The following is a 27,392-nucleotide window of genomic DNA, read 5'->3' on the forward strand; positions in this document are numbered from 1 at the left end:
CAACAATTGTACTTTTCTATCTTACATGTATATATTTAGGAAAAACCACCATAGCAGATGCCCTGATTGCAAGCAATGGTATAATATCACAAAGACTTGCTGGCAAGTTGAGATATATGGACAGCAGAGAAGATGAACAAATAAGAGGCATTACCATGAAATCTAGTGCTATATCATTGCACTATATGAAGGGTAGGTTAATTGAAATCTGTGATATTTAATAATATTAATGTATTTTTAACAATATAACTGCTAATTCTAATTCTTATATTACCTTTATTTCTGCAGATAAACACGATTATCTAATAAACTTGATTGATTCACCGGGTCATGTTGATTTTTCCAGTGAAGTATCGACTGCTGTCAGGTTATGCGATGGGGCTATAATAGTTGTAGATGTTGTGGAAGGGGTATGTCCTCAGGTAAGTAGACTACCTGTGATGTTAGCGTCAATCTGAGGTCCTCAAAATTGACTACTGTTAAAATCCTATTATAAACCGCACCTCCAATTCAACAAGGCCTTACTGACTTTGTTTCAACCAGCTGGTACATTGTTCCTAATCCTATTCATTTGTTACAACAACATGCCTAAAAATATTCATACCTCTTTATTGTTCAGTAGTGTTAGGAAGGCAAACATGCAGTGAAACTGCTTTTGTTCTTGCAACAACTTTTGTCAATCGTCCTTATGATTACGTCCATGTGTCGCAAGTTTTCGACAATGAGCTGTTATCACCGAAAAACTGTTGAATGCTTTTTCAATGCTCAGTTTATCTTTCGAAAACAACTAATTTCTTAATTTAAAAAAAAAGTCATGTCGTTTTTCTATGGAAATCAAAGCAAAAGATCGCACGACATTATCAGTAAATCTCTTCCGGTTTTTGTTCACCATGAAGTCGGTGACCTGTCATTAACATATTTAAATGAACCAAGGTAATTTGAACACATGGGCACCATCCAGCATTTTGATTGGTTAATTAACGACTTGACCTATTTGGTCAAGTAACGTCTCGTGTGCATTCAAACTACATGGCGGATATCTTATTGCATCGATCGTTTACATGTGACGGAAATAATTCGCTTACGGTGAAACTAAGTTGAATTTTACTTGCATTTGATAGCAATTCAACAAATTTATTCTCCGTGCGTTATTATCATCACTACTGAGTAATAATCAACAATTTCAACACTTCGAAAACAAGTAAGTTATTCACTTGTGAGCCGAAGCATCGCCGGATTGCGTTACCGTACCCACGGTACCGCATTTTTTTAGTGCTTGTTTTTATTTGAAACTCCTGTCAGAATATACTTTCCGTTATGAAGAAAATTAAAAAAAAAATGCATATTACACTAAAAATACTGAGTATTTTTTTTTTCATGTGAACAGTTTTTTGTGACGTGACGTGACGCTTATCACTCTTCTCTGACATCTAAATTGGAGTTACGCTTATATTCAAAAGATTGTATGGTGTATTGTTTGTTTTGTGCAAGTGATGTGGGAAAAAATGACCACGGTCATTTAGTGATTGCAATATGCACGTAATAGAAACTGTACCCTGAATTTGAGCTGTTGATCCCAATTTTTTTATTTGATACATTGTAATATAAACCGCGGTTTATAATAGGATTTTAACGGTAATACATTTACTAGTAATTTGAGCTTACCCAATTACAAAGCTAAAAATAACTTAAATGAAAGAAATAAGTAACATTCACTGATACAAAATCACTATGGCTACCCTGTCTTAATGTCTCCTGGTAACATTCACTGATACAAAATCACTATGACTACCTTGTCTTAATGTCCCCTGGTAACATTCACTGATACAAAATCACTATGACTACCCTGTCTTAATGTCCCCTGGTAACATTCACTGATACAAAATCACTATGACTACCCTGTCTTAATGTCTCCTGGTAACATTCACTGATACAAAATCACTATGACTACCCTGTCTTAATGTCCCCTGGTAACATTCACTGATACAAAATCACTATGACTACCCTGTCTTAATGTCCCCTGGTAACATTCACTGATACAAAATCACTATGACTACCCTGTCTTAATGTCTCCTGGTAACATTCACTGATACAAAATCACTATGACTACCCTGTCTTAATGTCCCCTGGTAACATTCAGTGATACAAAATCACTATGACTACCCTGTCTTAATGTCCCCTGGTAACATTCAGTGATACAAAATCACAATGACTACCCTGTCTTAATGTCCCCGGGTAACATTCACTGATACAAAATCACTATGACTACCCTGTCTTAATGTCCCCAGGTAACATTCACTGATACAAAATCACTATGACTACCCTGTCTTAATGTCCCCTGGTAACATTCAGTGATACAAAATCACTATGACTACCCTGTCTTAATGTCCCCTGGTAACATTCAGTGATACAAAATCACTATGGCTACCCTGTCTTAATGTCTCCTGGTAACATTCACTGATACAAAATCACTATGACCACCCTGTCTTAATGTCCCCTGGTAACATTCAGTGATACAAAATCACTATGACTACCCTGTCTTAATGTCCCCTGGTAACATTCAGTGATACAAAATCACTATGGCTACCCTGTCTTAATGTCTCCTGGTAACATTCACTGATACAAAATCACAATGACTACCTTGTCTTAATGTCCCCTGGTAACATTCACTGATACAAAATCACTATGACTACCCTGTCTTAATGTCCCCAGGTAACATTCACTGATACAAAATCACTATGACTACCCTGTCTTAATGTCCCCAGGTAACATTCACTGATACAAAATCACTATGGCTACCCTGTCTTAATGTCTCCTGGTAACATTCACTGATACAAAATCACTATGACTACCTTGTCTTAATGTCCCCAGGTAACATTCACTGATACAAAATCACTATGACTACCCTGTCTTAATGTCCCCAGGTAACATTCACTGATACAAAATCACTATGGCTACCCTGTCGTAATGTCTCCTGGTAACATTCACTGATACAAAATCACAATGACTACCTTGTCTTAATGTCCCCTGGTAACATTCACTGATACAAAATCACTATGACTACCTTGTCTTAATGTCCCCAGGTAACATTCACTGATACAAAATCACTATGACTACCTTGTCTTAATGTCCCCTGGTAACATTCACTGATACAAAATCACTATGACTACCCTGTCTTAATGTCCCCAGGTAACATTCACTGATACAAAATCACAATGACTACCCTGTCTTAATGTCCCCTGGTAACATTCACTGATACAAAATCACTATGACTACCCTGTCTTAATGTCCCCAGGTAACATTCAGTGATACAAAATCACTATGACTACCCTGTCTTAATGTCCCCTGGTAACATTCACTGATACAAAATCACAATGACTACCCTGTCTTAATGTCCCCAGGTAACATTCAGTGATACAAAATCACTATGACTACCCTGTCTTAATGTCCCCTGGTAACATTCACTGATACAAAATCACAATGACTACCCTGTCTTAATGTCCCCTGGTAACATTCACTGATACAAAATCACAATGACTACCCTGTCTTAATGTCCCTAGGTAACATTCACTGATACAAAATCACTATGACTACCCTGTCTTAATGTCCCCTGGTAACATTCAGTGATACAAAATCACTATGACTACCCTGTCTTAATGTCCCCAGGTAACATTCACTGATACAAAATCACTATGACTACCCTGTCTTAATGTCCCTAGGTAACATTCAGTGATACAAAATCACTATGACTACCCTGTCTTAATGTCCCCTGGTAACATTCACTGATACAAAATCACAATGACTACCCTGTCTTAATGTCCCCTGGTAACATTCAGTGATACAAAATCACTATGACTACCCTGTCTTAATGTCCCCTGGTAACATTCACTGATACAAAATCACTATGACTACCCTGTCTTAATGTCCCCTGGTAACATTCAGTGATACAAAATCACTATGACTACCCTGTCTTAATGTCCCCAGGTAACATTCACTGATACAAAATCACTATGACTACCCTGTCTTAATGTCCCTAGGTAACATTCAGTGATACAAAATCACTATGACTACCCTGTCTTAATGTCCCCTGGTAACATTCACTGATACAAAATCACAATGACTACCTTGTCTTAATGTCCCCTGGTAACATTCACTGATACAAAATCACTATGACTACCCTGTCTTAATGTCCCCTGGTAACATTCACTGATACAAAATCACTATGACTACCCTGTCTTAATGTCCCCTGGTAACATTCACTGATACGAAATCACAATGACTACCCTGTCTTAATGTCCCTAGGTAACATTCACTGATACAAAATCACTATGACTACCCTGTCTTAATGTCCCCTGGTAACATTCACTGATACAAAATCACAATGACTACCCTGTCTTAATGTCCCCTGGTAACATTCACTGATACAAAATCACAATGACTACCCTGTCTTAATGTCCCTAGGTAACATTCACTGATACAAAATCACTATGACTACCCTGTCTTAATGTCCCCTGGTAACATTCAGTGATACAAAATCACTATGACTACCCTGTCTTAATGTCCCCAGGTAACATTCACTGATACAAAATCACTATGACTACCCTGTCTTAATGTCCCTAGGTAACATTCAGTGATACAAAATCACTATGACTACCCTGTCTTAATGTCCCCTGGTAACATTCACTGATACAAAATCACAATGACTACCTTGTCTTAATGTCCCCTGGTAACATTCACTGATACAAAATCACTATGACTACCCTGTCTTAATGTCCCCTGGTAACATTCACTGATACAAAATCACTATGACTACCCTGTCTTAATGTCCCCTGGTAACATTCACTGATACGAAATCACAATGACTACCCTGTCTTAATGTCCCTAGGTAACATTCACTGATACAAAATCACTATGACTACCCTGTCTTAATGTCCCCTGGTAACATTCACTGATACAAAATCACAATGACTACCCTGTCTTAATGTCCCCTGGTAACATTCACTGATACAAAATCACAATGACTACCCTGTCTTAATGTCCCTAGGTAACATTCACTGATACAAAATCACTATGACTACCCTGTCTTAATGTCCCCTGGTAACATTCAGTGATACAAAATCACTATGACTACCCTGTCTTAATGTCCCCAGGTAACATTCACTGATACAAAATCACTATGACTACCCTGTCTTAATGTCCCTAGGTAACATTCAGTGATACAAAATCACTATGACTACCCTGTCTTAATGTCCCCTGGTAACATTCACTGATACAAAATCACAATGACTACCCTGTCTTAATGTCCCCTGGTAACATTCAGTGATACAAAATCACTATGACTACCCTGTCTTAATGTCCCCTGGTAACATTCACTGATACAAAATCACTATGACTACCCTGTCTTAATGTCCCCTGGTAACATTCAGTGATACAAAATCACTATGACTACCCTGTCTTAATGTCCCCAGGTAACATTCACTGATACAAAATCACTATGACTACCCTGTCTTAATGTCCCTAGGTAACATTCAGTGATACAAAATCACTATGACTACCCTGTCTTAATGTCCCCTGGTAACATTCACTGATACAAAATCACAATGACTACCTTGTCTTAATGTCCCCTGGTAACATTCACTGATACAAAATCACTATGACTACCCTGTCTTAATGTCCCCTGGTAACATTCACTGATACAAAATCACTATGACTACCCTGTCTTAATGTCCCCTGGTAACATTCACTGATACGAAATCACAATGACTACCCTGTCTTAATGTCCCTAGGTAACATTCACTGATACAAAATCACTATGACTACCCTGTCTTAATGTCCCCTGGTAACATTCACTGATACAAAATCACTATGACTACCCTGTCTTAATGTCCCCTGGTAACATTCACTGATACAAAATCACAATGACTATCTTGTCTTAATGTCCCCTGGTAACATTCACTGATACAAAATCACTATGACTACCCTGTCTTAATGTCCCCTGGTAACATTCACTGATACAAAATCACTATGACTACCCTGTCTTAATGTCCCCTGGTAACATTCACTGATACAAAATCACTATGACTACCTTGTCTTAATGTCCCCTGGTAACATTCACTGATACAAAATCACTATGACTACCCTGTCTTAATGTCCCCTGGTAACATTCACTGATACAAAATCACTATGACTACCCTGTCTTAATGTCCCCTGGTAACATTCACTGATACAAAATCACTATGACTACCCTGTCTTAATGTCCCCTGGTAACATTCACTGATACAAAATCACTATGACTACCCTGTCTTAATGTCCCCTGGTAACATTCACTGATACAAAATCACAATGACTACCCTGTCTTAATGTCCCCAGGTAACATTCACTGATACAAAATCACTATGACTACCCTGTCTTAATGTCCCCTGGTAACATTCACTGATACAAAATCACTATGACTACCCTGTCTTAATGTCCCCAGGTAACATTCACTGATACAAAATCACAATGACTACCCTGTCTTAATGTCCCCTGGTAACATTCACTGATACAAAATCACTATGACTACCCTGTCTTAATGTCCCCTGGTAACATTCACTGATACAAAATCACTATGACTACCCTGTCTTAATGTCCCCTGGTAACATTCACTGATACAAAATCACTATGACTACCCTGTCTTAATGTCTCCTGGTAACATTCAGTGATACAAAATCACTATGACTACCCTGTCTTAATGTCCCCTGGTAACATTCACTGATACAAAATCACTATGACTACCCTGTCTTAATGTCCCCTGGTAACATTCACTGATACAAAATCACTATGACTACCCTGTCTTAATGTCCCCAGGTAACATTCAGTGATACAAAATCACTATGACTACCCTGTCTTAATGTCCCCAGGTAACATTCAGTGATACAAAATCACTATGACTACCCTGTCTTAATGTCCCCTGGTAACATTCACTGATACAAAATCACTATGACTACCCTGTCTTAATGTCCCCAGGTAACATTCAGTGATACAAAATCACTATGACTACCCTGTCTTAATGTCCCCTGGTAACATTCACTGATACAAAATCACTATGACTACCCTGTCTTAATGTCCCCTGGTAACATTCACTGATACAAAATCACTATGACTACCCTGTCTTAATGTCCCCTGGTAACATTCACTGATACAAAATCACTATGACTACCCTGTCTTAATGTCCCCTGGTAACATTCACTGATACAAAATCACTATGACTACCCTGTCTTAATGTCTCCTGGTAACATTCAGTGATACAAAATCACTATGACTACCTTGTCTTAATGTCCCCTGGTAACATTCACTGATACAAAATCACTATGACTACCCTGTCTTAATGTCCCCAGGTAACATTCAGTGATACAAAATCACAATGACTACCCTGTCTTAATGTCTCCTGGTAACATTCAGTGATACAAAATCACTATGACTACCCTGTCTTAATGTCCCCTGGTAACATTCACTGATACAAAATCACTATGACTACCCTGTCTTAATGTCCCCTGGTAACATTCAGTGATACAAAATCACAATGACTACCCTGTCTTAATGTCCCCTGGCAACATTCACTGATACAAAATCACTATGACTACCCTGTCTTAATGTCCCCTGGTAACATTCACTGATACAAAATCACTGACTACCCTGTCTTAATGTCCCCTGGTAACATTCAGTGATACAAAATCACAATGACTACCCTGTCTTAATGTCCCCTGGTAACATTCACTGATACAAAATCACTATGACTACCCTGTCTTAATGTCCCCTGGTAACATTCACTGATACAAAATCACTATGACTACCCTGTCTTAATGTCCCCTGGTAACATTCAGTGATACAAAATCACAATGACTACCCTGTCTTAATGTCCCCTGGTAACATTCACTGATACAAAATCACTATGACTACCCTGTCTTAATGTCCCCTGGTAACATTCAGTGATACAAAATCACTATGACTACCCTGCCTTAATGTCCCCTGGTAACATTAACTGATACAAAATCACTATGACTACCGTTAAAGTCCTATTATAAACCGCGGTTTATATTACAATGTATCAATTTAAAAATTGGGATCAAAAGCTCAAGTTCGGGGTGCGGTTTCTATTACGTACATATTGCAATCACTAAATGGGCGTGGTCACATTGTGTCCACAACACATGCACAAAACAAACAATACACCGCACAATCTCTTGAATAGGCGTCGGGGAAGAGTGAAAGGCCTTATTTTGGTTCTAAAATAGGCGTTACGAAATGTTGAAAAATTACAGTCAATCAAAAAAAAATTCCACATGATACAAAAAATACTCAGTATTTTTAATGTAATATGCATTTATTTTTTTAATTTTCTTAGTAACAAAAAGTATATTCAAACAGAAGTTTCAAATAAAAACACGAATGCACTGCTTAGTAGCAAATGATCACATAACGGTAGCTCGATCCGACCATGCTGCAGGTCACAAGTGAATAACTTACTTGTTAAGTGTTGATATTGGTGATTATTATTTAGTAGTGATTACAATAACGCACGAAAAATAAATTCGTTGAATTGTTATAAAATGCAAGTAAAATTCAACTTAGTTTCCCTGTAAGCGAATGATTTCAGTCACATGTAAACAGCCGATACGATATCCGCCATGTTTTTGAATGCTCACGGATAGGTCAAGTCGCTAATTAACCAATCAGAATGCTGGATGGTGCCCACGTGTCTAAATTACATAGCTCATTTAAATATGTTAATGACAGTTCAGCGACCTCATGGTGAACGCAACACGGAAGAGATTTACCGATAATGTAGTGCGATCTTTTGCCTTTGATTTCCATGGGAAAACGGCATGATTTTTTTTTTTAAATCAAGAAATTATTTGTTTTCGAAAGATAAATTATTCTTCAATGCTCAGTTTAACATTTTTACGATGATAAAAGCTCATTGTCTAAAACTTACGAAACACAGACGTATTCAGAAAGAGTATTGACAGAGGTCGCTGCCGGAACAACAGTTTCATTGCCTGTCTGACATCTTATCACCACTGAACAATAAATAGGTGTGAATATTTTTAGGCATGTTGTCGAAACAAATGAATAGGATTAGGAACAATGTACCAGCTGGTTGAAACAATGAAGTCAGTCACGGTCTTGTTGAATTGGGAGTGCGGTTAGTAATAGGTTCTTTTCAAGTTTTCAATTTTTGTTAAGAACTCTTACCCGAAGCCGGAATTGGGGGTGCGGTTACTATTACGTATGCGGTTTATATTAGGACTTTAACGGTACCCTGTCTTTATGTTCCCAAGTAAGATTCACTTATAAAAAATCGCTATGACTGCCCTGTCTTAATGTCCCCTGGTAACATTAACTGATAGAAAATCACTATGACTACCCTGTCTTAATGTCCCCAGGTAACTGTATTGTGTATGCAATGATTTCCATGCATTTCAAACCTTGCATTTTTATTGTGTCCTCTACATTCATGTCATTTCATTGAAAAACTATTACTTCAAACTTGGTAAAAGAAAACACATGATAGGACCCAGAACATATTTTGTAATACTACCTTTGTACAATAAAAATATTTCATTTGTTCTATGTCAGACCCATGTTGTCCTGAGACAAGCTTGGTTGGAGAACATTAAACCAGTGTTGATATTGAACAAAATAGATCGTCTCATAACAGAATTGAAATACACACCAATGGAAGCACATTTACATCTACAACAAATATTGGAACAAATTAATGCCGTGACTGGTACCTTATTTGCCACTGATGTTATGGAAAAAACAGCTAATGTAAGTCTTTTTTTATCTTACTGAAACTTAATTAAAATTGTTTGTACATTTATATCAGTAAGTAATTGATTGTTGTTGGTATTGAAAAAATAAAAATACCACACTATGTCCCAATTCCATGTGTGCTCATTTCTATCTCAGACATGCCTGAGTGATCACATTCAAACTTCACACATACATAATACATCTTGGCATACATATGTACATTTATTCGTTTCATGTTCTGCCATCATTCAGCCAATTTTATGCTTCAAAATTCATCAATATCAAGCATTTCTGCCATTTCCTACCCAGATCTTGGACAGTTTTCTTTACTATTTTAACAGAGACTTGTTAATTTTGAATTAGGACAGTTTATATAACTATCACAATGTATGCATTTTATGTAACTATAGCAATGTATACATTTTATGTAACTATAGCGATGTATATGTTTTATGTAACTAGCGATGTATGAGAATAGGACTTAACAGTTTGAAATGCGGTAAATGTTGTGATGAACCAACAAATGGTGATCTTGTAAACATAAACCCTAATGCTAATAAGGACATTTCCTTTTGTTAATCATTTCATGCATCTTTTTAAATAAATGGCATTTAAAAAAATATCTGGTTGGCTAACAAATTTTATATAGCATGGCACTTCTTTGTGGTGCACTTCTATCCACATTTCAATACTTTGCACATGCACATTTAATTATCAGCAATATTTAATTTTGTTCTGAATGATGTATGTTTTAAGTCTGAGTGATAAATAACACAGTTTGAAACAGAATGATGTGATTGAAAGTGATACTTATCTTCTTGTAGTGAATCAGCATTGGGTGATGATATTACATAGTTTGTCAGAGAGTCAGAGTACATGTATGTTGTTAAATACAGTCGTGACATGCCAAAGAAAAAAGTAGTGGAATAAAATTGTGCATACACAGTCTGCGTAAAATACAATAATGAGAATTATATGTTTTGTATATACATGTATGGCCAGAGAATCTATAATGAAATTGCTATGAGATATTCATGCTAATGGCAACTAGGAAAAAAAAAGTTTGAGAGCTGCTTTAATTGTCTGATAAATAGCAATCATATTGAAATTTACATATATTTTTCAGAAATCCAATGGTGACAAGATAAGTACTGAAGATTCATTGCCTTCAGAAGAACAAATTTATGACTGGAGTACTGGTTTGGAAGAAAGCGATGATTCCAATTTATATTTCTCGCCAGATGAAGGCAATGTTGTCTTTGCCAGTGCCATAGATGGATGGGGATTCAGGTAGTGTCTTTACTCCTCTATCTCTCTATAGATTCTCTGCCAGTGCCATAGATGGATGGAGATTCAGATTGTGTCTTTACTCATCTACCTCTCTATGGATTCTTTGCCAGTGTCATAGATGGATGGGGATTCAGGTAGTGTCTTTATTTATCTATCTCTCTATGGATTCTTTGCCAGTGTCATAGATGGATGGGGATTCAGGTAGTGTCTTTACTCATCTATCTCTCTATAGATACTTTGCCAGTGTCATAGATGGATGGGAATTCAGTTAGTGTCTTTACTCATCTATCTCTCTATGGATTCTTTGCCAGTGTCATAGATGGATGGGGATTCAGGTAGTGTCTTTACTCATCTATCTCTCTATAGATTCTTTGCCAGTGTCACAGATGGATGGGGATTCAGGTAGTGTCTTTACTCATCTATCTCTCTATGGATTCTTTGCCAGTGTCATAGATAGATGGGAATTCAGTTAGTGACTTTACTCATCTATCTCTCTATAGATTCTTTGTCAGTGTCATAGATGGATAGGGATTCAGGTAGTGTCTTTACTCATCTATCTTTCTATGGATTGGGTTTCAGGTCGTGTCTTTACTCATCTATCTCTCTATAGATACTTTGCCAGTGTCACAGATGGATGGGGATTCAGGTAGTGTCTTTACTCATCTATCTCTCTATGGATACTTTGGTAGTTTCATAGATGGATGGGGATTCAGGTAGTGTCTTTACTCATCTATCTCTCTATGGATTCTTTGCCAGTGTCACAGATGAATTGGGATTCAGGTAGTGTCTTTACTCATCTATCTCTCTATGGATTCAATGCCAGTGTCATAGATGGATGGGGATTCAGGTAGTGTCTTTACTCATCTATCACTTTATGGATTCTTTGCCAGTGTCACAGATGAATTGAGATTCAGGTAGTGTCTTTACTCATCTATTTCTCCATAGATTCTTTGCCAGTGTCATAGATAGATGGGGATTCAGTTAGTGTCTTTACTCATCTATCTCTCCATAGATTCTTTGCCAGTGTCATAGATGGATGGGAATTCAGTTAGTGTCTTTACTCATCTATCTCTCTATGGATTCTTTGCCAGTGTCATAGATGGATGGGGATTCAGGTAGTGTCTTTACTCATCTATCTCTCTATGGATTCTTTGCCAGTGTCATAGATGGATAGGGATTCAGGTAGTGTCTTTACTCATCTATCTTTCTATGGATTGGGTTTCAGGTCGTGTCTTTACTCATCTATCACTTTATGGATTCTTTGCCAGTGTCACAGATGAATTGAGATTCAGGTAGTGTCTTTACTCATCTATTTCTCTATAGATTCTTTGCCAGTGTCATAGATAGATGGGGATTCAGTTAGTGTCTTTACTCATCTATCTCTCCATAGATTCTTTGCCAGTGTCATAGATGGATGGGAATTCAGTTAGTGTCTTTACTCATCTATCTCTCTATGGATTCTTTGCCAGTGTCATAGATGGATAGGGATTCAGGTAGTGTCTTTACTCATCTATCTTTCTATGGATTGGGTTTCAGGTCGTGTCTTTACTCATCTATCTCTCTATGGATTCAATGCCAGTGTCATAGATGGATGGGGATTCAGGTAGTGTCTTTACTCATCTATCACTTTATGGATTCTTTGCCAGTGTCACAGATGAATTGAGATTCAGGTAGTGTCTTTACTCATCTATTTCTCTATAGATTCTTTGCCAGTGTCATAGATAGATGGGGATTCAGTTAGTGTCTTTACTCATCTATCTCTCTATGGATTCTTTGCCAGTGTCATAGATGGATGGGGATTCAGGTAGTGTCTTTACTCATCTATCTCTCTATGGATTCAATGCCAGTGTAATAGATGGATTGGGATTCAGGTAGTGTCTTCACTCATCTATCTCTCTATGGATTCTTTGCCAGTGTAATAGATGGATGGGGATTCAGGCAGTGTCTTTACACATCTATCTCTCTATGGATTCTTTGCCAGTGTCATAGATGGATGGGGATTCAGGTAGTGTCTTTACTCATCTATCTCTCTATGGATTCTTTGCCAGTGTAATAGATGGATGGGGATTCAGTTTGTGTCTTTACTCATCTATCTCTCTATGGATTCAATGCCAGTGTCATAGATGGATGGGGATTCAGGTAGTGTCTTTACTCATCTATCTCTCTATGGATTCTTTGCCAGTGTAATAGATGGATGGGGATTCAGTTTGTGTCTTTACTCATCTATCTCTCTGGATTCAATGCCAGTGTCATAGATGGATGGGGATTCAGGTAGTGTCTTTACTCATCTATCTCTCTATGGATTCTTTGCCAGTGTCATAGATGGATGGGGATTCAGGTAGTGTCTTTACTCATCTATCTCTCTATGGATTCTTTGCCAGTGTAATAGATGGATGGGGATTCAGTTTGTGTCTTTACTCATCTATCTCTCTATAGATACTTTCGCAGTGTCATAGATGGATGGGGATTCAGTTAGTGTCTTTACTCATCTATTTCTCTATGGATTCTTTGCCAGTGTCATAGATGGATGGGGATTCAGGTAGTGTCTTTACTCATCTATCTCTCTATGGATTCTTTGCCAGTGTCACAGATGCATTGGGATTCAGGTAGTGTCTTTACTCATCTATCTTTCTATGGAATCTTTGCCAGTGTCACAGATGGATTGGGTTTCAGGTAGTGTCTTTACTCATCTATCTCTCCATAGATTCTTTGCCAGTGTAATAGATGGATGAGGATTCAGGTAGTGTCTTTACTCATCTATGTCTCTATGGATTCTTTGCCAGTGTCATAGATAGATAGGGATTCAGGTAGTGTCTTTACTCATCTATCTCTCTATGAATTCTTTGCCAGTGTCATAGATGGATGGGGATTCAGGTAGTGTCTTTACTCATTTATATCTCTATGAATTCTTTGCCAGTGTCATAGATGGATGGGGATTCAGGTAGTGTCTTTACTCATCTATCTCTCTATGGATTCTTTGCCAGTGTCACAGATGCATTGGGATTCAGGTAGTGTCTTTACTCATCTATCTTTCTATGGAATCTTTGCCAGTGTCACAGATGGATTGGGTTTCAGGTAGTGTCTTTACTCATCTATCTCTCCATAGATTCTTTGCCAGTGTAATAGATGGATGAGGATTCAGGTAGTGTCTTTACTCATCTATGTCTCTATGGATTCTTTGCCAGTGTCATAGATAGATAGGGATTCAGGTAGTGTCTTTACTCATCTATCTCTCTATGAATTCTTTGCCAGTGTCATAGATGGATGAGGATTCAGGTAGTGTCTTTACTCATCTATGTCTCTATGGATTCTTTGCCAGTGTCATAGATAGATAGGGATTCAGGTAGTGTCTTTACTCATCTATCTCTCTATGAATTCTTTGCCAGTGTCATAGATGGATGGGGATTCAGTTAGTGTCTTTACTCATCTATCTCTCTATGGATTCTTTGCCAGTGTCATAGATGGATGGGGATTCAGTTAGTGTCTTCACTCATCTATCTCTCTATGGATCTTTGCCAGTGTCATAGATGGATGGTGATTCAGTTAGTGTCTTTACTCATCTATCTCTCTATGGATTCAATGCCAGTGTCATAGATGGATTGGGATTCAGGTAGTGTCTTCACTCATCTATCTCTCTATGGATTCTTTGCCAGTGTCATAGATGGATGGCGATTCAGGCAGTGTCTTTACTCATCTATCTCTATGGATTCAATGCCAGTGTCATAGATGGATGGGGATTCAGGTAGTGTCTTCACTCATCTATCTCTCTATGGATTCTTTGCCAGTGTCATAGATGGATGGGGATTCAGGTAGTGTCTTTACTCATCTATCTCTCTATGGATTCAATGCCAGTGTCATAGATGGATGGGGATTCAGGTAGTGTCTTCACTCATCTATCTCTCTATGGATTCCTTGCCAGTGTCATAGATGGATGGGGATTCAGGTAGTATCTTTACTCATCTATCTCTCTATAGGTCCTTTGCCAGTGTCACAGATGGATGGGGATTCAGGTTGTCTTTACTCATCTATCTCTCTATAGATATTTTGCCAGTGTCATAGATGGATGGGAATTCAGTTAGTGTCTTTACTCATCTATCTCTCTATGGATTCTTTGCCAGTGTCATAGATGGATGGGGATTCAGGTAGTGTCTTTACTCATCTATGTCTCTATGGATTCTTTGCCAGTGTCATAGATAGATAGGGATTCAGGTAGTGTCTTTACTCATCTGTCTCTCTATGAATACTTTGCCAGTGTCATAGATGGATGTGGATTCAGTTAGTGTCTTTACTCATCTATCTCTCTATGGATTCAATGCCAGTGTCATAGATGGATGGGGATTCAGGTAGTGTCTTTACTCATCTATCTCTCTATGGATTCAATGCCAGTGTAATAGATGAATTGGGATTCAGGTAGTGTCTTCACTCATCTATCTCTCTATGGATTCTTTGCCAGTGTCATAGATGGATGGGGATTCAGGCAGTGTCTTTACTCATCTATCTCTCTATGGATTCAATGCCAGTGTCATAGATGGATGGGGATTCAGGTAGTGTTTTCACTCATCTATCTCTCTATGGATTCTTTGCCAGTGTCATAGATGGATGGGGATTCAGGTAGTGTCTTTACTCATCTATCTCTCTATGGATTCTATGCCAGTGTCATAGATGGATAGGGATTCAGGTAGTGTCTTTACTCATCTATCTCTCTATAGATTCTTTGCCAGTGTCATAGATGGATGGGGATTCAGGTAGTGTCTTTACTCATCTATCTCTCTATAGATTCTTTGCCAGTGTCACAGATGGATGGGGATTCAGGTTGTGTCTTTACTCATCTATCTCTCTATAGATACTTTGCCAGTGTCATAGATGGATGGGAATTCAGTTAGTGTCTTTACTCATCTATCTCTCTATAGATTCTTTGCCAGTGTCATAGATGGATGGGGATTCAGGTAGTGTCTTTACTCATCTATCTCTCTATAGATTCTTTGCCAGTGTCACAGATGGATGGGGATTCAGGTTGTGTCTTTACTCATCTATCTCTCTATAGATACTTTGCCAGTGTCATAGATGGATGGGAATTCAGTTAGTGTCTTTACTCATCTATCTCTCTATGGATTCTTTGCCAGTGTCATAGATGGATGGGGATTCAGGTAGTGTCTTTACTCATCTATCTCTCTATAGATTCTTTGCCAGTGTCACAGATGGATGGGGATTCAGGTAGTGTCTTCACTCATCTATCTCTCTATGGATTCTTTGCCAGTGTCATAGATGGATAGGGATTCAGGTAGTGTCTTTACTCATCTATCTCTCTATACATTCTTTGCCAGTGTCATAGTTGGATGGGGATTCAGGTAGTGTCTTTACTCATCTATCTCTCTATGGATTCTTTGCCAGTGTCATAGATGGATGGGGATTCAGGTAGTGTCTTCACTCATCTATCTCTCTATGGATTCTTTGCCAGTGTCATAGATGGATGGGGATTCAGGTAGTGTCTTTACTCATCTATGTCTCTATGGATTCTTTGCCAGTGTCATAGATAGATAGGGATTCAGGTAGTGTCTTTACTCATCTATCTCTCTATGGATTCAATGCCAGTGTCATAGATGGATAGGGATTCAGTTAGTGTCTTTACTGATCTATCTCTCTATGGATTCAATGCCAGTGTCATAGATGGATGGGGATTCAGGTAGTATCTTTACTCATCTATCTCTCTATGGATTCAATGCCAGTGTAATAGATGGATTGGGATTCAGGTAGTGTCTTCACTCATCTATCCCTCTATGGATACTTTGCCAGTGTCATAGATGGATGGGGATTCAGGCAGTGTCTTTACTCATCTATCTCTCTATGGATTCAATGCCAGTGTCATAGATGGATGGGGATTCAGGTAGTGTCTTCACTCATCTATCTCTCTATGGATTCTTTGCCAGTGTCATAGATGGATGGGGATTCAGGTAGTATCTTTACTCATCTATCTCTCTATGGATTCTATGCCAGTGTCATAGATGGATAGGGATTCAGGTAGTGTCTTTACTCATCTATCTCTGTATAGATTCTTTGCCAGTGTCATAGATGGATGGGGATTCAGGTAGTGTCTTTACTCATCTATCTCTCTATAGATTCTTTGCCAGTGTCACAGATGGATAGGGATTCAGGTTGTGTCTTTACTCATCTATCTCTCTATAGATACTTTGCCAGTGTCATAGATGGATGGGGATTCAGTTAGTGTCTTTACTCATCTATCTCTCTATAGATTCTTTGCCAGTGTCATAGATGGATGCTGATTCAGGTAGTGTCTTTACTCATCTATCTCTCTATGGATTCAATGCCAGTGTAATAGATGGATTGGGATTCAGGTAGTGTCTTCCCTCATCTATCTCTCTATGGATTCTTTGCCAGTGTAATAGATCGATGGGGATTCAGGCAGTGTCTTTACACATCTATCTCTCTATGGATTCTTTGCCAGTGTCATAGATCGATGGGGATTCAGTTAGTGTCTTTACTCATCTATCTCTCTATGGATTCTTTGCCAGTGTCATAGATGGATGGGGATTCAGGTAGTGTCTTTACTCATCTATCTCTCTATGGATACTTTGCCAGTGTCACAGATGCATTGGGATTCAGGTAGTGTCTTTACTCATCTATCTTTCTATGGATTCTTTGCCAGTGTCACAGATGGATTGGGTTTCAGGTAGTGTCTTTACTCATCTATCTCTCCATAGATTCTTTGCCAGTGTAATAGATGGATGAGGATTCAGGTAGTGTCTTTACTCATCTATGTCTCTATGGATTCTTTGCCAGTGTCATAGATAGATAGGGATTCAGGTAGTGTCTTTACTCATCTATCTCTCTATGAATTCTTTGCCAGTGTCATAGATGGATGTGGATTCAGTTAGTGTCTTTACTCATCTATCTCTCTATGGATTCTTTGCCAGTGTCATAGATGGATGGGGATTCAGTTAGTGTCTTTACTCATCTATCTCTCTATGGATTCTTTGCCAGTGTCATAGATGGATGGTGATTCAGTTAGTGTCTTTACTCATCTATCTCTCTATGGATTCAATGCCAGTGTCATAGATGGATTGGGATTCAGGTAGTGTCTTCACTCATCTATCTCTCTATGGATTCTTTGCCAGTGTCATAGATGGATGGCGATTCAGGCAGTGTCTTTACTCATCTATCTCTCTATGGATTCAATGCCAGTGTCATAGATGGATGGGGATTCAGGTAGTGTCTTCACTCATCTATCTCTCTATGGATTCTTTGCCAGTGTCATAGATGGATGGGGATTCAGGTAGTGTCTTTACTCATCTATCTCTCTATGGATTCAATGCCAGTGTCATAGATGGATGGGGATTCAGGTAGTGTCTTCACTCATCTATCTCTCTATGGATTCCTTGCCAGTGTCATAGATGGATGGGGATTCAGGTAGTATCTTTACTCATCTATCTCTCTATAGGTTCTTTGCCAGTGTCACAGATGGATGGGGATTCAGGTTGTGTCTTTACTCATCTATCTCTCTATAGATATTTTGCCAGTGTCATAGATGGATGGGAATTCAGTTAGTGTCTTTACTCATCTATCTCTCTATGGATTCTTTGCCAGTGTCATAGATGGATGGGGATTCAGGTAGTGTCTTTACTCATCTATGTCTTTATGGATTCTTTGCCAGTGTCATAGATAGATAGGGATTCAGGTAGTGTCTTTACTCATCTGTCTCTCTATGAATTCTTTGCCAGTGTCATAGATGGATGTGGATTCAGTTAGTGTCTTTACTCATCTATCTCTCTATGGATTCAATGCCAGTGTCATAGATGGATGGGGATTCAGGTAGTGTCTTTACTCATCTATCTCTCTATGGATTCAATGCCAGTGTAATAGATGGATTGGGATTCAGGTAGTGTCTTCACTCATCTATCTCTCTATGGATTCTTTGCCAGTGTCATAGATGGATGGGGATTCAGGCAGTGTCTTTACTCATCTATCTCTCTATGGATTCAATGCCAGTGTCATAGATGGATGGGGATTCAGGTAGTGTTTTCACTCATCTATCTCTCTATGGATTCTTTGCCAGTGTCATAGATGGATGGGGATTCAGGTAGTATCTTTACTAATCTATCTCTCTATGGATTCTATGCCAGTGTCATAGATGGATAGGGATTCAGGTAGTGTCTTTACTCATCTATCTCTCTATAGATTCTTTGCCAGTGTCATAGATGGATGGGGATTCAGGTAGTGTCTTTACTCATCTATCTCTCTATAGATTCTTTGCCAGTGTCACAGATGGATGGGGATTCAGGTTGTGTCTTTACTCATCTATCTCTCTATAGATACTTTGCCAGTGTCATAGATGGATGGGAATTCAGTTAGTGTCTTTACTCATCTATCTCTCTATAGATTCTTTGCCAGTGTCATAGATGGATGGGGATTCAGGTAGTGTCTTTACTCATCTATCTCTCTATGGATTCTTTGCCAGTGTCATAGATGGATGGGGATTCAGGTAGTGTCTTTACTCATCTATGTCTCTATGGATTCTTTGCCAGTGTCATAGATAGATAGGGATTCAGGTAGTGTCTTTACTCATCTATCTCTCTATGAATTCTTTGCCAGTGTCATAGATGGATGTGGATTCAGTTAGTGTCTTTACTCATCTATCTCTCTATGGATTCTTTGCCAGTGTCATAGATGGATGGGGATTCAGTTAGTGTCTTTACTCATCTATCTCTCTATGGATTCTTTGCCAGTGTCATAGATGGATGGTGATTCAGTTAGTGTCTTTACTCATCTATCTCTCTATGGATTCAATGCCAGTGTCATAGATGGATTGGGATTCAGGTAGTGTCTTCACTCATCTATCTCTCTATGGATTCTTTGCCAGTGTCATAGATGGATGGCGATTCAGGCAGTGTCTTTACTCATCTATATCTATGGATTCAATGCCAGTGTCATAGATGGATGGGGATTCAGGTAGTGTCTTCACTCATCTATCTCTCTATAGATTCTTTGCCAGTGTCACAGATGGATGGGGATTCAGGTAGTGTCTTTACTCATCTATCTCTCTATGGATTCAATGCCAGTGTCATAGATGGATAGGGATTCAGGTAGTGTCTTTACTCATCTATCTCTCTATACATTTTTTGCCAGTGTCATAGTTGGATGGGGATTCAGGTAGTGTCTTTACTCATCTATCTCTCTATGGATTCTTTGCCAGTGTCATAGATGGATGGGGATTCAGGTAGTGTCTTTACTCATCTATCTCTCTATGGATTCTTTGCCAGTGTCATAGATGGATGGGGATTCAGGTAGTGTCTTTACTCATCTATGTCTCTATGGATTCTTTGCCAGTGTCATAGATAGATAGGGATTCAGGTAGTGTCTTTACTCATCTATCTCTCTATGAATTCTTTGCCAGTGTCATAGATGGATGTGGATTCAGTTAGTGTCTTTACTCATCTATCTCTCTATGGATTCAATGCCAGTGTCATAGATGGATAGGGATTCAGTTAGTGTCTTTACTGATCTATCTCTCTATGGATTCAATGCCAGTGTCATAGATGGATGGGGATTCAGGTAGTGTCTTTACTCATCTATCTCTCTATGGATTCAATGCCAGTGTAATAGATGGATTGGGATTCAGGTAGTGTCTTCACTCATCTATCTCTCTATGGATTCTTTGCCAGTGTCATAGATGGATGGGGATTCAGGCAGTGTCTTTACTCATCTATCTCTCTATGGATTCAATGCCAGTGTCATAGATGGATGGGGATTCAGGTAGTGTCTTCACTCATCTATCTCTCTATGGATTCTTTGCCAGTGTCATAGATGGATGGGGATTCAGGTAGTATCTTTACTCATCTATCTCTCTATGGATTCTTTGCCAGTGTCATAGATGGATAGGGATTCAGGTAGTGTCTTTACTCATCTATCTCTCTATACATTCTTTGCCAGTGTCATAGATGGATGGGGATTCAGGTAGTGTCTTTACTCATCTATCTCTCTATGGATTCTTTGCTTGTGTCATAGATGGATGGGGATTCAGGTAGTGTCTTTACTCATCTATCTCTCTATGGATTCTTTGCCAGTGTCATAGATGGATGGGGATTCAGGTAGTGTCTTTACTCATCTATCTCTCTATGGATTCTTTGCCAGTGTCATAGATGGATGGGGATTCAGGTAGTGTCTTTACTCATCTATCTCTCTATAGATTCTTTGCCAGTGTCACAGATGGATGGGGATTCAGGTAGTGTCTTTACTCATCTATCTCTCCATAGATTCTTTGCCAGTGTAATAGATGGATGAGGATTCAGGTAGTGTCTTTACTCATCTATGTCTCTATGGATTCTTTGCCAGTGTCATAGATAGATAGGGATTCAGGTAGTGTCTTTACTCATCTATCTCTCTATGGATGCTTTGCCAGTGTCATAGATGGATGGGGATTCAGTTAGTGTCTTTACTCATCTATCTCTCTATGGATTCAATGCCAGTGTCATAGATGGATTGGGATTCAGGTAGTGTCTTCACTCATCTATCTCTCTATGGATTCTTTGCCAGTGTCATAGATGGATGGGGATTCAGGCAGTGTCTTTACTCATCTATCTCTCTATGGATTCAATGCCAGTGTCATAGATGGATGGGGATTCAGGTAGTGTCTTCACTCATCTATCTCTCTATGGATTCTTTGCCAGTGTCATAGATGGATGGGGATTCAGGTAGTGTCTTTACTCATCTATCTCTCTATGGATTCAATGCCAGTGTCATAGATGGATGGGGATTCAGGTAGTGTCTTTACTCATCTATCTCTCTATGGATTCTATGCCAGTGTCATAGATGGATAGGGATTCAGGTAGTGTCTTTACTCATCTATCTCTCCATAGATTCTTTGCCAGTGTCATAGATAGATAGGGATTCAGGTAGTGTCTTTACTCATCTATCTCTCTATGAAATCTTTGCCAGTGTCATAGATGGATGTGGATTCAGTTAGTGTCTTTACTCATCTATCTCTCTATGGATTCAATGCCAGTGTCATAGATGGATAGGGATTCAGTTAGTGTCTTTACTGATCTATCTCTCTATGGATTCAATGCCAGTGTCATAGATGGATGGGGATTCAGGTAGTGTCTTTACTCATCTATCTCTCTATGGATTCTATGCCAGTGTCATAGATGGATAGGGATTCAGGTAGTGTCTTTACTCATCTATCTCTCCATAGATTCTTTGCCAGTGTCATAGATAGATAGGGATTCAGGTAGTGTCTTTACTCATCTATCTCTCTATGAAATCTTTGCCAGTGTCATAGATGGATGTGGATTCAGTTAGTGTCTTTACTCATCTATCTCTCTATGGATTCAATGCCAGTGTCATAGATGGATAGGGATTCAGTTAGTGTCTTTACTGATCTATCTCTCTATGGATTCAATGCCAGTGTCATAGATGGATGGGGATTCAGGTAGTGTCTTTACTCATCTATCTCTCTATGGATTCTTTGCCAGTGTCATAGATGGATGGGGATTCAGGTAGTGTCTTTACTCATCTATCTCTCTATAGATTCTTTGCCAGTGTCACAGATGGATGGGGATTCAGGTAGTGTCTTCACTCATCTATCTCTCTATGGATTCTTTGCCAGTGTCATAGATGGATAGGGATTCAGGTAGTGTCTTTACTCATCTATCTCTCTATACATTCTTTGCCAGTGTCATAGATGGATGGGGATTCAGGTAGTGTCTTTACTCATCTATCTCTCTATGGATTCTTTGCTTGTGTCATAGATGGATGGGGATTCAGGTAGTGTCTTTACTCATCTATCTCTCTATGGATTCTTTGCCAGTGTCATAGATGGATGGGGATTCAGGTAGTGTCTTTACTCATCTATCTCTCTATGGATTCTTTGCCAGTGTCATAGATGGATGGGGATTCAGGTAGTGTCTTTACTCATCTATCTCTCTATAGATTCTTTGCCAGTGTCACAGATGGATGGGGATTCAGGTAGTGTCTTTACTCATCTATCTCTCCATAGATTCTTTGCCAGTGTAATAGATGGATGAGGATTCAGGTAGTGTCTTCACTCATCTATCTCTCTATGGATTCTTTGCCAGTGTCATAGATGGATGGGGATTCAGGTAGTGTCTTTACTCATCTATCTCTCTATGGATTCAATGCCAGTGTCATAGATGGATTGGGATTCAGGTAGTGTCTTCACTCATCTATCTCTCTATGGATTCTTTGCCAGTGTCATAGATGGATGGGGATTCAGGCAGTGTCTTTACTCATCTGTCTCTCTATGGATTCAATGCCAGTGTCATAGATGGATGGGGATTCAGGTAGTGTCTTCACTCATCTATCTCTCTATGGATTCTTTGCCAGTGTCATAGATGGATGGGGATTCAGGTAGTGTCTTTACTCATCTATCTCTCTATGGATTCAATGCCAGTGTCATAGATGGATGGGGATTCAGGTAGTGTCTTCACTCATCTATCTCTCTATGGATTCTTTGCCAGTGTCATAGATGGATGGGGATTCAGGTAGTGTCTTTACTCATCTATCTCTCTATGGATTCTATGCCAGTGTCATAGATGGATAGGGATTCAGGTAGTGTCTTTACTCATCTATCTCTCCATAGATTCTTTGCCAGTGTCATAGATAGATAGGGATTCAGGTAGTGTCTTTACTCATCTATCTCTCTATGAAATCTTTGCCAGTGTCATAGATGGATGTGGATTCAGTTAGTGTCTTTACTCATCTATCTCTCTATGGATTCAATGCCAGTGTCATAGATGGATAGGGATTCAGTTAGTGTCTTTACTGATCTATCTCTCTATGGATTCAATGCCAGTGTCATAGATGGATGGGGATTCAGGTAGTGTCTTTACTCATCTATCTCTCTATGAATTCTTTGCCAGTGTCGTAGATGGATGGGGATTCAGGTAGTGTCTTTACTCATCTATCTCTCTATAGATTCTTTGCCAGTGTCACAGATGGATGGGGATTCAGGTAGTGTCTTCACTCATCTATCTCTCTATGGATTCTTTGCCAGTGTCATAGATGGATAGGGATTCAGGTAGTGTCTTTACTCATCTATCTCTCTATGGATTCTTTGCTTGTGTCATAGATGGATGGGGATTCAGGTAGTGTCTTCACTCATCTATCTCTCTATGGATTCTTTGCCAGTGTCATAGATGGATAGGGATTCAGGTAGTGTCTTTACTCATCTATCTCTCTATACATTCTTTGCCAGTGTCATAGATGGATGGGGATTCAGTTAGTGTCTTTACTGATCTATCTCTCTATGGATTCAATGCCAGTGTCATAGATGGATGGGGATTCAGGTAGTGTCTTTACTCATCTATCTCTCTATGGATTCAATGCCAGTGTAATAGATGGATTGGGATTCAGGTAGTGTCTTCACTCATCTATCTCTCTATGGATTCTTTGCCAGTGTCATAGATGGATGGGGATTCAGGCAGTGTCTTTACTCATCTATCTCTCTATGGATTCAATGCCAGTGTCATAGATGGATGGGGATTCAGGTAGTGTCTTCACTCATCTATCTCTCTATGGATTCTTTGCCAGTGTCATAGATGGATGGGGATTCAGGTAGTATCTTTACTCATCTATCTGTCTATGGATTCTTTGCCAGTGTCATAGATGGATAGGGATTCAGGTAGTGTCTTTACTCATCTATCTCTCTATACATTCTTTGCCAGTGTCATAGATGGATGGGGATTCAGGTAGTGTCTTTACTCATCTATCTCTCTATGGATTCTTTGCTTGTGTCATAGATGGATGGGGATTCAGGTAGTGTCTTTACTCATCTATCTCTCTATGGATCCTTTGCCAGTGTCATAGATGGATGGGGATTCAGGTAGTGTCTTTACTCATCTATCTCTCTATGGATTCTTTGCCAGTGTCATAGATGGATGGGGATTCAGGTAGTGTCTTTACTCATCTATCTCTCCATAGATTCTTTGCCAGTGTAATAGATGGATGAGGATTCAGGTAGTGTCTTCACTCATCTATCTCTCTATGGATTCTTTGCCAGTGTCATAGATGGATGGGGATTCAGGTAGTGTCTTTACTCATCTATCTCTCTATGGATTCAATGCCAGTGTCATAGATGGATTGGGATTCAGGTAGTGTCTTCACTCATCTATCTCTCTATGGATTCTTTGCCAGTGTCATAGATGGATGGGAATTCAGGCAGTGTCTTTACTCATCTGTCTCTCTATGGATTCAATGCCAGTGTCATAGATGGATGGGGATTCAGGTAGTGTCTTCACTCATCTATCTCTCTATGGATTCTTTGCCAGTGTCATAGATGGATGGGGATTCAGGTAGTGTCTTTACTCATCTATCTCTCTATGGATTCAATGCCAGTGTCATAGATGGATGGGGATTCAGGTAGTGTCTTCACTCATCTATCTCTCTATGGATTCTATGCCAGTGTCATAGATGGATAGGGATTCAGGTAGTGTCTTTACTCATCTATCTCTCCATAGATTCTTTGCCAGTGTCGTAGATGGATGGGGATTCAGGTAGTGTCTTTACTCATCTATCTCTCTATAGATTCTTTGCCAGTGTCACAGATGGATGGGGATTCAGGTAGTGTCTTCACTCATCTATCTCTCTATGGATTCTTTGCCAGTGTCATAGATGGATAGGGATTCAGGTAGTGACTTTACTCATCTATCTCTCTATACATTCTTTACCAGTGTCATAGATGGATGGGGATTCAGGTAGTGTCTTTACTCATCTATCTCTCTATGGATTCTTTGCTTGTGTCATAGATGGATGGGGATTCAGGTAGTGTCTTCACTCATCTATCTCTCTATGGATTCTTTGCCAGTGTCATAGATGGATAGGGATTCAGGTAGTGTCTTTACTCATCTATCTCTCTATACATTCTTTGCCAGTGTCATAGATGGATGGGGATTCAGGTAGTGTCTTTACTCATCTATCTCTCTATGGATTCTTTGCTTGTGTCATAGATGGATGGGGATTCAGGTAGTGTCTTTACTCATCTATCTCTCTATGGATTCTTTGCCAGTGTCATAGATGGATGGGGATTCAGGTAGTGTCTTTACTCATCTATCTCTCTATGGATTCTTTGCCAGTGTCATAGATGGATGGGGATTCAGGTAGTGTCTTTACTCATCTATCTCTCTATAGATTCTTTGCCAGTGTCACAGATGGATGGGGATTCAGGTAGTGTCTTTACTCATCTATCTCTCCATAGATGCTTTGCCAGTGTAATAGATGGATGAGGATTCAGGTTGTGTCTTCACTCATCTATCTCTCTATGGATTCTTTGCCAGTGTCATAGATGGATGGGGATTCAGGTAGTGTCTTTACTCATCTATCTCTCTATGGATTCAATGCCAGTGTCATAGATGGATTGGGATTCAGGTAGTGTCTTCACTCATCTATCTCTCTATGGATTCTTTGCCAGTGTCATAGATGGATGGGGATTCAGGCAGTGTCTTTACTCATCTGTCTCTCTATGGATTCAATGCCAGTGTCATAGATGGATGGGGATTCAGGTAGTGTCTTCACTCATCTATCTCTCTATGGATTCTTTGCCAGTGTCATAGATGGATGGGGATTCACGTAGTGTCTTTACTCATCTATCTCTCTATGGATTCAATGCCAGTGTCATAGATGGATGGGGATTCAGGTAGTGTCTTCACTCATCTATCTCTCTATGGATTCTTTGCCAGTGTCATAGATGGATGGGGATTCAGGTAGTGTCTTTACTCATCTATCTCTCTATGGATTCTATGCCAGTGTCATAGATGGATAGGGATTCAGGTAGTGTCTTTACTCATCTATCTCTCCATAGATTCTTTGCCAGTGTCATAGATAGATAGGGATTCAGGTAGTGTCTTTACTCATCTATCTCTCTATGAAATCTTTGCCAGTGTCATAGATGGATGTGGATTCAGTTAGTGTCTTTACTCATCTATCTCTCTATGGATTCAATGCCAGTGTCATAGATGGATAGGGATTCAGTTAGTGTCTTTACTGATCTATCTCTCTATGGATTCAATGCCAGTGTCATAGATGGATGGGGATTCAGGTAGTGTCTTTACTCATCTATCTCTCTATGGATTCTTTGCCAGTGTCGTAGATGGATGGGGATTCAGGTAGTGTCTTTACTCATCTATCTCTCTATAGATTCTTTGCCAGTGTCACAGATGGATGGGGATTCAGGTAGTGTCTTCACTCATCTATCTCTCTATGGATTCTTTGCCAGTGTCATAGATGGATGGGGATTCAGGTAGTGTCTTTACTCATCTATCTCTCTATAGATACTT

The 27,392-nt window shown here is 39.1% G+C and overlaps 1 protein-coding gene across 1 annotated transcript in view; it reads left to right on the forward strand.

Annotated features, from left to right (window-relative positions):
• The window catches only part of LOC102803854 (elongation factor-like GTPase 1), a 93,248-nt gene that overhangs the window by 5,682 nt on the left and 60,174 nt on the right, over positions 1-27,392 (forward strand). The window contains exons 3-6 of the mRNA XM_085507270.1: positions 40-192; positions 289-422; positions 9,619-9,813; positions 10,925-11,088. Of these exons, the coding sequence (XP_085363396.1) occupies positions 40-192; positions 289-422; positions 9,619-9,813; positions 10,925-11,088 (646 nt within the window). The remainder of the gene's footprint in view (positions 1-39; positions 193-288; positions 423-9,618; positions 9,814-10,924; positions 11,089-27,392) is intronic.

Source organism: Saccoglossus kowalevskii, chromosome 13 (genome assembly GCF_978046115.1).
Source record: "Saccoglossus kowalevskii chromosome 13, keSacKowa6.1, whole genome shotgun sequence".
Lineage (NCBI taxonomy): Eukaryota > Metazoa > Hemichordata > Enteropneusta > Harrimaniidae > Saccoglossus > Saccoglossus kowalevskii.